The sequence below is a fragment of the Pygoscelis adeliae genome, unplaced genomic scaffold (genome assembly GCF_000699105.1).
Source record: "Pygoscelis adeliae isolate BGI_AS28 unplaced genomic scaffold, ASM69910v1 Scaffold298, whole genome shotgun sequence".
Taxonomy (NCBI): domain Eukaryota; kingdom Metazoa; phylum Chordata; class Aves; order Sphenisciformes; family Spheniscidae; genus Pygoscelis; species Pygoscelis adeliae.
The window spans coordinates 787,400-798,633 of record NW_008825303.1 but is presented as its reverse complement, the minus strand read 5'-3'; the positions used below and the strand labels follow the sequence as shown (position 1 = coordinate 798,633).

Genomic DNA, 11,234 nt, shown 5'->3' with positions numbered 1-11,234 from the left:
TGGACTCTGGTCAAGTTTTTTGTTCCAACGAGCCTGATTCAATGTGGTTTTTAATTGACTTAGAAACAGGAGTCTTGCAAAAAGCTGTTCAGTGATTGTTTTGTGAAAGATGATACTGCAGTTGCTTTGCTTCAGCTTTCACTGGTGTTTTTTAGTTCTTTGTGACAAGCAAGACTAAAGGACTTCAGTTGCTCTTTGGTATTGGTTGTAATACTGTCAGAGTACAAAGGTCTTATTGTTAGGCACTTCATTTTATTAAGAGTAAACATTAAGGATTTCATAACTCAGTAATATATCATCCCCCTCTAACCAGCATGGTTAGTAGTGCCAATAGCAGGTAGCAGCTTATTACAACTTCTGCAGCCTATCCTTAAAGGGCTAGGTTGGATTTTTGCTCTGAAAAAGAATTATTCTCAAATAAGTTGATGCATGACGGTGATTTTCATTCTCTGTCTTATTTTTCCTCCCCTGGGATCTTAGTTTTTCCTTGAAGTAAAGTTGCTTTTGTTACTTACACCTAGGTTGCTTCAGAAGATGAAAGGTTTTCTTTCTGTATTCGAAGTGAGGAAAGGTGTGATTACAGCAATTACACTACAAAAGCCATGTAACTGTGTTTCTGCATTTTATTCTCGTAACGCTTGCTATATCTGCTAAAAGTTAGGATTTGTCTGCTTTTCTCTTGATGTACAAGAGGTTTATAGGAGTTAAAACAAAAAATAAACATTTGTTCTAAAATTTTAACCAGATCTCCGTTATTAAGAAACTATTTCAAACTTCTTGCTGGTTCTCTGAGCTCTTGGTTTCAGATTGATCATTGAGTGGAGAGGAGTTTGATTTGTCTGGGAAATTTGCCTGGGCAGCTAGTACTGCTTGTCTGAGAAAGCCCCAATACCATCAGAAGAATGACTGATGGAGAATAAAAAAAGAATCTGAAAACCAGTTGAAAGGACATACCCGGGACTGGCTACACGAGAGCTGGAAGTCGGCTTGGAGGGCATGGTATCTGGGAGCTGGATTGGGGGAACCGGTGACAGCGTGGAATTGAAGGGAGTGGCACCCTGTGAGGCTGAAAATAGTGCAATTTTGGTTCCAGGGTCAGTTATCAGTTAGTGGAATGTCACTGGTCTTGAGGTGTTGCTGTTCCTTCTCTCCCACCTCTCATTCTCTACAGCTTGATTGTGGAGTTCCTGAGAAACAAGCTTTAATTTCAACAGGCAAAATAATGTTTGCTGCAGGTGCCAGCCTGGATGACTAGGAGGTAATGTGAGTGGCAATGTCTGTCCTTTCAGTAGAGGACTTTGAGAGCAGTTTTGGGAAATGCATCAAGCCTCTTAAATATTGCCTCTGGCTTATAACCTTTGGAAAAAATTTCCTCCGTAGTTGAGAGACCCTTCCAGTAAAACAGTAATACAGCTCTGTCAAACTTCCCTGACCAGACACCAGAGTTGAAAAAAGGCAGGGTGTTGTAGCATAAGCATATCACGTCAATGTTCATTTCTGCAACGTGTATAATCTATCTCAGGGTTGGGTTTTTCCCTATTTTTCTTTATATATGTTAGCAAGATGTTATGCAGGTTCTGGCAATGGAGCAATGATATTGATTTTCTTGCCTCAATGGCTCTTACTTTTGGAGCTATCATTTTAAGAGAGTCCTTGTTACCTAGTATCTGACAATCATGTTACTAACTGGTTACAGCTTGTCCTGTGATTCTTATTGCTGGGGAGCCACTACAAAACCAGTCCTGTTTACATCTTCATCAATGACATAGACAGTGGGATCGAGTGCACCCTCAGCAAGTTGGCAGATGACACCAAGCTGAGTGGTGTGGTCGACATGCCAGAGGGACGGGATGCCACCCAGAGGGACCTGGACAAGCTGGAGAAGTGGGCCCATGTGAACCTCATGAGGTTTAACAAGGCCAAGTGCAAGGTCCTGCACCTGGGTCGGGGCAACCCCGAGTATCAACACAGGCTGGGGGATGAATGGATGGAGAGCAGCCCTGCCCAGAAGGACTTGGGGGTGCTGGTGGAGGAAAAGCTGGACACAAGCCAGCAATGTGCGCTCGCAGCCCAGGCGGGCAATCGTATCCTGGCTGCATCAAAAGCAGCGTGGCCAGCAGGTCGAGGGAGGTGATTCTGCCCCTCTGCTCTGGTGAGACCCCACCTGGAGTCCTGCGTCCAGCTCTGGAGCCCTCAGCACAAGAAAGACACGGACCTGTTGGGGCGGGTCCAGAGGAGGGCCATGAAAATTATCAGGGGGATGGAACACCTCTCCTGTGAAGAAAGGCTGAGAGAGTTGGGCTTGTTCGGCCTAGAGAAGAGAAGGCTTTGGGGAGACCTTATTGCAGCCTATCAGTACTTAAAGGGGGCTGATAAAAAAGATGGTGGCAGACTTTTTAGCAGGGCCTGTTGTGACAGGACAAGGGGGAATGGCTTTAAACTAAAGGGGGGTAGATTTAGACTAGATATAAGGAAGAAATTTTTTGCGCTGAGGGTGGTGAGACACTGGCACAGGTTGCCCAGAGAGGTGGTGGATGCCCCATCCCTGGAAACATTCCAGGTCAGGTTGGACGGGGCTCTGAGCAACCTGCTCTAGCTGAAGATGTCCCTGCCCACGGCAGGGGGGGTGGACTAGATGACCTTTAGAGGTCCCTTCCAACCCAAACTATTCTGTGATTCTATGATATTTGAGGCATTTGTGGCCTGTGTCCAGGATTAAAGACTGAACAGCATTATGTTTTTATAAAGTGTCTGCATGAATATAAATAGTTTCAATGTATTCCATGAGTACTTGAGGAATTGAGCATCTGATTTAAATGCTACTACTTGTTCTTGCTATTTGGCTTTGAGCTGGACCAGGCTATAATGTTTCTTCTGCACAATTTTCCTGGTACTGAGTTGTAGACTTAGTTGATTCTGTTTCTAAGGTAGAGATTCTCCAGTTCCTAAGTTTAAGTATTTAAAATGGAGAAGAAATTTTTTTTTTTTTTAAGGAGTAAAGATAAATTTTTATTGTAGAATAGAATGAAGACCTCTCACTGTTGCATTATTAATGGTGGTGTGGCTTGGAAACTCTTAAATCTGCTTTCTTGCTTGGGATTAGTAAATGCATTGGACTATGTCACTTTCAGTGCTGCAGTGTTTCAGGACTATATAAGATGCTGATGTAATTGTAAATGTATTTAAGTCTACTTGGTTTTTTTCTTTTTTTTTCTTCCTCCAGCATTCTTTCAAGATGTCTACTGTCCATGAAATTTTAAGCAAGCTCAGCCTTGAAGGAGATGTAAGTATTATTATCTAAACAAAAAAAGGTTGCTTTACTTAAATGCCACATTTTTTTTCTTTTACAGGACTCTCTACCAACAATTGTACTGAGCTGTGCAGTTTACAAGATTCCGCACATCTCTTCTACTTAAACTTACATTGACTAAAAACCTAGTCAGCGGTGATCAGTTGTCAGCCACAAAGCAGCTGTAAACCGTAGGACAATTATATGAGGTGACTAGATTTAATGGCAGTTCTTCTAACTGGCCAGCAGCATTGAGCAGTATTCGTGTGCTGGGCCTTATGAAAGAGATCACAGGACAAACTGAACGCTAGTTCGCATCTGTGGTCCCTCTTTCTTCCAAAGGAACAAATAAGTTAAGGATGATAAGAGAAGATGGAAATGTGTTTGGTTTTGCTGGTACCTTCCAAGTTTTCTTTTCTTCTTTTTTTTCAATTAAAAATGGAGAACATTACTTAATGGGAATTAAAATATTGGGGATCATATTCCTGTAATGGTTGTCACCAAAACCAAACTACTTCTTGAAAAAACTTATTTTTTCAAACTTCTTTTCTCATTTTCTGTTCTGAAAAGCATAAAGAATCTTGGTTTTGATTGTGTATTTTCCACCACATCTGCACTTGCTTGATAGTTTTATTGAAATACCGGAAAGCACACTCTCTTTGTTTGAATTCTTACGTTGCAACATCAGATGGTAGGGTTACCAGTGTAGTGTCAGGATATCATGCCATGAATTTGTGGTTCTGTGATTGTCACTGAAGAGGAAGTGAATCCTACCCATGCATTATTTCATCATGCTGCTTATAAACCTGCTATACTTTTAAATTTTATAGCCGGTAACTCCGGCTTGTACCGATCTGAGCTCGGTACAAGTAAACTTTTTGCCTATTTTTGTTACTTGTTGCGAAAAAAATTATACCATATGATCTTTGTGAAAGAGCTGTTGCAAAGAACTGGCTAGTGCACTGTAGGTAAGTAACAAAGCTGATTTTGTACTGCAAAAGCAGTCAACTTCAGATTTCTTGGCTGTGTTTGTTTCAACGGAGAATTACTTTTGGAATAATATTTGAGCAATCTATTCTCAAGGGCAGAAATGTTTCTTCCATGATGCTTGTGAGTGGTTGCAAAAGTCAAATTTGAATACTGTTCCATGCCAGCATTTTCATCAGAAATCATGCCATAGAGTGTGAGAAATATCAGGCAGCTAGTTTGTTCTGTAGACCCTAAGTTGGAAGCCAGAATTATTGAGTAGCTAATTTGCAAAAAGGATTTGCCCAGTTCCCCTAAGCAATGATTCAGCAAGTTAACTGATGTTAAACACAGTACTTCAACCACCCATTTTTCTCAAAAAAAAAAGTTTTCAACGTTGAGGGTATAGAATGGTGGCAGCTGAACCCAAGTCCTGTCTTGTGCAATAAGGAATTTGTGCATTCTGCATCAGTGGTACAGTGATTGATTTGTTTCAAGATGAAGAAACCGGCCTGCTTGCTTCAGCCTGTTATTATCTTCTCCTTCCTTTAAGGAAAGGAGGGAGTTGAGCTGAATTTAATCTATGCTTACAGTTTCTGCATCTATCCACAAGGGAGCATAGAAAGATTCTGTAACAAAGATCTTGCTGTTATGCTTCATCATGTACTCCGTCTTTGCACTGAGAATTGGAAGCCTATATTTTATCAAGCCTTTATAGGTTACTCACTGGATGACGTCAAGTTACTCAGTTTTCAAACATGACTGATTTTTTTTTGACAGAGGGTACTGAGATGTAGATACCTTGAAAGGGTCCTGGTTTTTTTAGAAGAAATTAAGCCTCTTCAGCTTTCCTGTTAGTGATATATGCATCTCCCTCATGTTCTGCTCTTCCCAATAGGATTAAATTCATCATGCTTGAAGGAAGTAAACCAGTTGGAGGACCTCTGAAGCATGCTAAATATGTGGGGAGAAAAAAAAAAATCTTTCTGTGCTTTAGTCTGGCCCAGACTGCTTGTGCAGTTACACACTAGCTGGACTTTTACTGCCACATCCTGGAAAATTTTGTATTGAACTAAATGGAAAGTCAGTTGGAAAAACTCTCTTGTCTGAAAACATACAGTCCCAGTACTGTGGTACAGTAGCGTGCCAGAGTAATTTGAGACCAAATTCCATAGTCTGGAATTTAAATGGCTGTTTTTCATAGGCAGAATAATCACCCTGATAAGACCTGTGTCTACTCCACTGAAATACTCAGGTCAGTCACGTGAGAGAGTAAAGCATAATCTTTGCGGATGCTGAATTTGAAGACGGTCCATTTACTGGTAGAGTAGCCAGCAGAAGGTTTCTGTCTTTCCTGGGTAAACATATGTCCATGGCGCTTCCTGGGTCTTTTGACCAGTGTCAGGGGATCTGAATCCAGCTTATTGCATGCATTGGGTGGAAGGACAGAAGAAAAGATGGCTCCCAAATTGCAAATATGCTATGTATTTTCTCAGTGTATGAGATCATCTTACAGTAAAATACGCTGTCCAAATGACTCAGAAAATACTTAGAGCTGAGCAGAAGGAGAGGTACCCAACTCTGCTAAGCTCACTCGGTGACTTGCTTCAGATTATCCAGCAGTGCTGGTTAATTAGATAGAAGTGCCACATGATCGTGTATATTAATGGCTTTGGTTTAGGAATCTTTCAGACACACAGATTTCTCTGAGGCTGCATTGCACATCTCCATTTACTGTTTCTGTTAGCAATTTGGTCTCCTAACAGGAAAGGCTGTGTTTTGTGGGGTGGCTGTGGGCCAAACTGGGGCCGCTTTGCTAGACTGAGCTGATGGTAAGAGATGAAAGAATGATTCGGTTTATTGGTGCTTTTTTGACTTCCCATCTCCACAGCGTAATACAGACTGTCTCAAGAAGGCACAGTGGTTGCTGCCAGAGGAATCTGTTCAGGGCAGTGTGACCTCTACAGGATAGAGTCAAATGTAGTCAAAAACCATGGAATTTTTTAGTAAAGTTTGTCCTCCTTCTAACAATTTGCATGTAAAAAGATTTTCCAGGGATATTAAGACAGCTCAGTCCTGTTTATGAACCTGGCTTTCTGTTGGACTTAGGGACTGAAACAAAAGTTTCCGGGGATCTTTACCAAGAAAGCTTAGTGGTTCATTCACTTAGGAAACAGCTATGGCAATTTCAGGTGTTAGTCACTACACCTTTCTGCCAGAGGTTTAGGTCTCTAAATTGAACTCAGCAGAGTGGGATTTGTGAATATTTCTCACTGTTTATATGAAAATCTGTGGTTTAGTTTAACCTGCCCATGGGAGGTGATACAAGCTAAACTGTTAGCTTACACTGAAGCAGCTGGGAAGAGTTGAATCTCTATTCTGGTGACTTCCTGTTTGAAGCTGTAACCCTCAGGAGAGGACAATAATAAACAGCTGATAAAATCTGGTAACTTCTAAAATGTTGCAGCTGTTTACAAAGTGAACTTACCTGCAGGTCCTCTTATTCTTAGCAGAGGTAACTTGAAATGTCATTTGGTTTCGTTAGCCTCGTGCTGCTTAAATCAAGTATCTGCAGGCATAGAGTTTCAAAAGAATTTTGTGAGTAACTTCTGCTTTCTAGAACGATAGGCTTAAAAAGATTTTTTTGGTGTTACCTTTAAAGTCCACGAGATAGGGCACAAAACTTGTTCTGACTTACTCATTGTTAATCTTCCATCTCCCTCTATTTTTTTTTTAATTGTAGCCTGTAATCCAAAGTAAAGTATTGGCTTCAAATCTAAAATACTTCAGACTTTTATGGCAGATACTTAAACTTTCTTTGAATTATCTTTCTGTAGTCAATTTCCTTCAGATCTAGCCAGAAAACTCCAGATTTTAGAAGACTGAGGTTTAGTGAGTGAACTTGGAATGAGTTAGGTTTTTGCTGCAATAATATATAATACCTATTTGTATATATTCTTTGTTATAATAAGTATGGCTGTGAGTGGATTTCTGGACAATACACATCAGGAGAACAGGGTTCGGTGGGTCTTAGCAGAATTCCATTTTCACAGATACCCAATGGTAGTTCTTATATTTCAAAATCTGGCTAAATACCGGTTAACCAAGAGGCATGTGTTTTATTGACTGCAACGAGGACAGGATTACATGAATTTAACTTTGAGGTTGTTTTTCTTCTAGCATTCTCTGCCACCAAGTGCATATGCCACAGTTAAGGCATACTCAAATTTTGATGCTGACCGGGATGCTGCAGCCCTGGAAACAGCCATCAAGACCAAAGGTGAGGAACATGTGCTGTGGCTTTGACTCTACTTGTCAGGTAGAATGCTGGCGTGAAAGGGAAAAAAAAAAAAAAAAAGGTACTGTGTCTCAAGACCAATGTTTTAATATCCTTACTCTAGGATACCTATTTTAGGAGGTGTTGGATTTCTCGGACCTCACTGATGAAATCTTGACCGAGTTAGATTTTGAACTGTGTAAATGCATGCTTTGAATATGCTTTTGAAGTTTGTGGCCAAGAGTTGTTGAGGTTATCACTGAAAATGTCCACTTTTTTCTCATCACTCATCAGTACTTCAAATTCTACTACTTTTCTGCCACTGAGAATGAAGTGTTAGCTTCTGTGGCAGTGATTTGGGACCAACCTCTGAATCATGGATTACTTCTGGATTATTGGATTGGACATTTCTTCCTTTCAGCTCTCCGGACAGCTGAATAGGGATGGTTTGAACATTTTTCTCCTGGGTTTTGAACTAGATGCTCATGTATCTTGTATTAATTTGGGGCCAAAGAAAGTCCTAGAAGTAACAGAATCTGGTTTCTGAAACGATGCTGCAGTATTTCAGGGGCAGGGCAACGTGAGAGTCCTGCTGCTCCGAGCCAGGCTCTCAGGTAGGCTTCCATCTCCTTTATCGGTGCCAGGATCCACCGCTTCCACTGGCTGGTAGGAGACCATGATGGAGCAGGGGAGAGGTGCAGCTGCGTGGAAAAGCCCGGTATACTGAAACAATCAGGAGTACAGGGAGTAGGAACTACAACTCTGGAGTAATACCTTGGTGGTACTCCCAGGGCAGTGTTCCTCTGTCCTTGTCCTGCTGCGTAACAAAGAAAGGGTGTGCCACACTTTCCAGACTTCCTCCAGGCCAGAGGAGCAACAGCTGGGTGTAGCTGGAACTGCCAAGTCTTTTGCCTACATGTCAGGAAAGAGAGAAATTTAAAAGCCAAACAGTTTCTCATCAGAAAGAAATGCAGTCTTCCATCAGTGCCAACAAAGCACATGTTTGACTTGCTATAAAATGTAAAATATTGCCCCTCCCTAACAAGCATGAGGCTTGCTTTCACAAGATTTCTTAAATTAACTGGAGAAATCCCTTGTCTGCTCATTAAAGTAGGTTCAGTTCTGACTTTGAATCATTTTATGGTTTGTTTTTATTTAAAAAAAGTCTTCTTGCAAGAGAGGAGTAAATGTCATCGTGTTTGGCAGAAGATGCTTTGTGTGTATGTAGAGTTTTGTCTAGACTTAATAGTTTTTTACAGCTCTGATTACAGGGCAAATCTAAACATGTCAAATATACTATCAGACTTTCAGGACAGGTACAAATTTACACATTTTAACACTAAAGCTGTTAGTTAATGCAAAAAGAAATTGCAATATCCTAGGCAGTACAAAAGCTTTTCCAGCCAGGAAAGTCAAGCTCATGTTGTATTTTCACTTTCTTCCAGCAAAGATAAGCAGTTTGCTGAGTTTGGTTTTAAGATACATGGAAACATTTTGTTAGAGAGACGATTCCCAACCCTTTGGACACATAATAGGGAAACTTATTCATGGACCTGCATGTTTGTAGGACTGAGCTTATCTCTGCTTATTAGCTTGTTGTCCAGGAGCTTTTTTGGGAAGGTGGCTTTAAAGGGAAGAATCTCTTTATAGTTTTAATACTGAATTTTCCACCATAAAGACTCTCTCGAACGAAGTATTCCTGGGGGAAATAAAGAACCAGAGTGTTAGGACCCTTCTTCCAGCTACTGTCTCCTTGCACTTCGAATGCTTGGTTACAGGATCTTTTCATCTGCTGATTCAGAAAACTTGCTAAAATGTGAACTCTCTAAAATATATGTGGGTTTTTTTCCAGATGAAAATTTTGAATCATTCAGACAAGAATTGGTTTTCTACAAACAGTGATGTAAACAGCTACACAGGGAAATTTTTCTGCAAGAAAACATTTTCAAATATTTCTGGGAAATATCTTCATAGTTTTTGAGCTAAAAATACAACACTCACAATGAACAAACAGTACGTACCCACAGGAGCTACCTTTTTCCAGGAAGTGTCACTGATTCTCTAGCAATTAGTTTGTATTGTATGCAGAAGGTAGAAATAAGCAGTGTAAGTTATCATAGAATCGTAAAGAGTAATATGACTTGTTCACCTTGTTTTAAGACAGTGAGAGAGAGAGAGCAGGTTATAAATATATACACAAGCTGTTTTTGTGGTTCAGGTGGTCAGTTTCAAAAAAACATGGACATAAGAACCAAGCCTATTTGGGGGGCTTTACTCTATACAGGATAAAGGATTCCTGGTATCTGAAACCCATGCCTTTTCTTTGTTTCAAAAATCTGGGTCTTTACATGCTATAATGGGCCTGTATTTCACAATCATCAGAGTAGTCTTTAAAATTGTATCCTTTACAGCAGTACTGTGGAAATTATATCCCGTGGCGTCTTATCTCTGGGAAAAATCATTTGGGTATATCTTCTGCATTTTTATATAAACAATATGCAAGTACAGTATTTGCGGTCAGGGTGGGTCGGTTTTGAAAAGTTACCATCTAATTAATTATCCAGCTGTTTCCCAGTAACGTAAACTCCCTGAATCAGAGTCATGAATCTCCATTTTGGTGATTGTGTGTAAAATGGGTAAAACTTATTTTACTGACTAAACATCAGCCGTGTATTTGTTTTAGGGCAAAGATCTGGGGTAGACTATCTGACTGTTCTGCTCTATAAAATATCTAAATATTCCAGCATTCATTCACACTCTTCAGATTAATTCCTCAGAGGTTAGCCATCTATTTTATCTATGGCGGGATCTGCGGGAAATACTGTGATGTGTTTATTTGGGCTTAGATCTATCTGCAAAAACTATACTGCACAAATATATTGCCCAGCCCTTTGCTGGGCTTTGAGTGGAGGTGAATTAAATGCGGGGGTGTTATATATATATATATATATATATAACAGCCTCGAAAGGGAGATGTGCAAAAATAGTTCTAGATGATAAAAAACAGTTTGTAGTTAGCAATAGTTCAACCTAGAGTTTGCGTAATGCAAGTAACTTGTTACAGTTCTGGCTTGTTCCTTTTGTAATAAATGTCATTGCTATGCCACTTTCATTTTTATGCGTCATTTAGTTTTTCCGTTGCAAGTTCATCTAATGCCTTAGCATGTCCTTTGTAAATGTTGGCTTTTTGCTGTATAGGACAAGAGGCTGTTTAATTTCTGTATAATGCTCCATTGTGCGCTCTGTATAGAGTAGCTCAAGTATATGAGCCTAAAGAGAAGAAACTAACTAAAAGAGTACTAACAGAGCATACATTAGGTTTCTTTTTAATTCTTTGTAGGAAAGATGACTGCTGAAGTGTCTCTTTTCTGTATCAGAGTTATTCCCTAGGATTGTGACTTTGTGTGTCTCAGATACTTTGTTAAATAATTTTATTGTCAGACTAGGTTGTGAATAGTTCATTACTTGCAACCTAAACTGCAACCTGTTATTGAGGTCTCATGGTATACTTTTTTATTCCATGACTGGCAGAATTCAAACAGAGGTTTGTTGTAGGAAAGTACTTAGAACATATATCTATAACAAATCCATTATATCCAGTGTCGTGGTTTAACCTCAGTCGGCAACTGAGCACCACATAGCCACTCACTCACTCTGCCTGCCCCCCCCCCCCCCCCGGGGGGGGGGGGGGGAGAATGGGGA

The 11,234-nt window shown here is 40.3% G+C and overlaps 1 protein-coding gene across 1 annotated transcript in view; it reads left to right on the top strand.

The window, feature by feature from the left end:
- Positions 1-3,222: 3,222 nt before the first annotated feature.
- ANXA2 (annexin A2) overlaps positions 3,223-11,234 on the top strand; it is a 25,526-nt gene continuing 17,514 nt past the window's right edge. The window contains exons 1-2 of the mRNA XM_009330044.1: positions 3,223-3,283; positions 7,436-7,535. Of these exons, the coding sequence (XP_009328319.1) occupies positions 3,236-3,283; positions 7,436-7,535 (148 nt within the window). The 5' untranslated portion in view covers positions 3,223-3,235. The remainder of the gene's footprint in view (positions 3,284-7,435; positions 7,536-11,234) is intronic.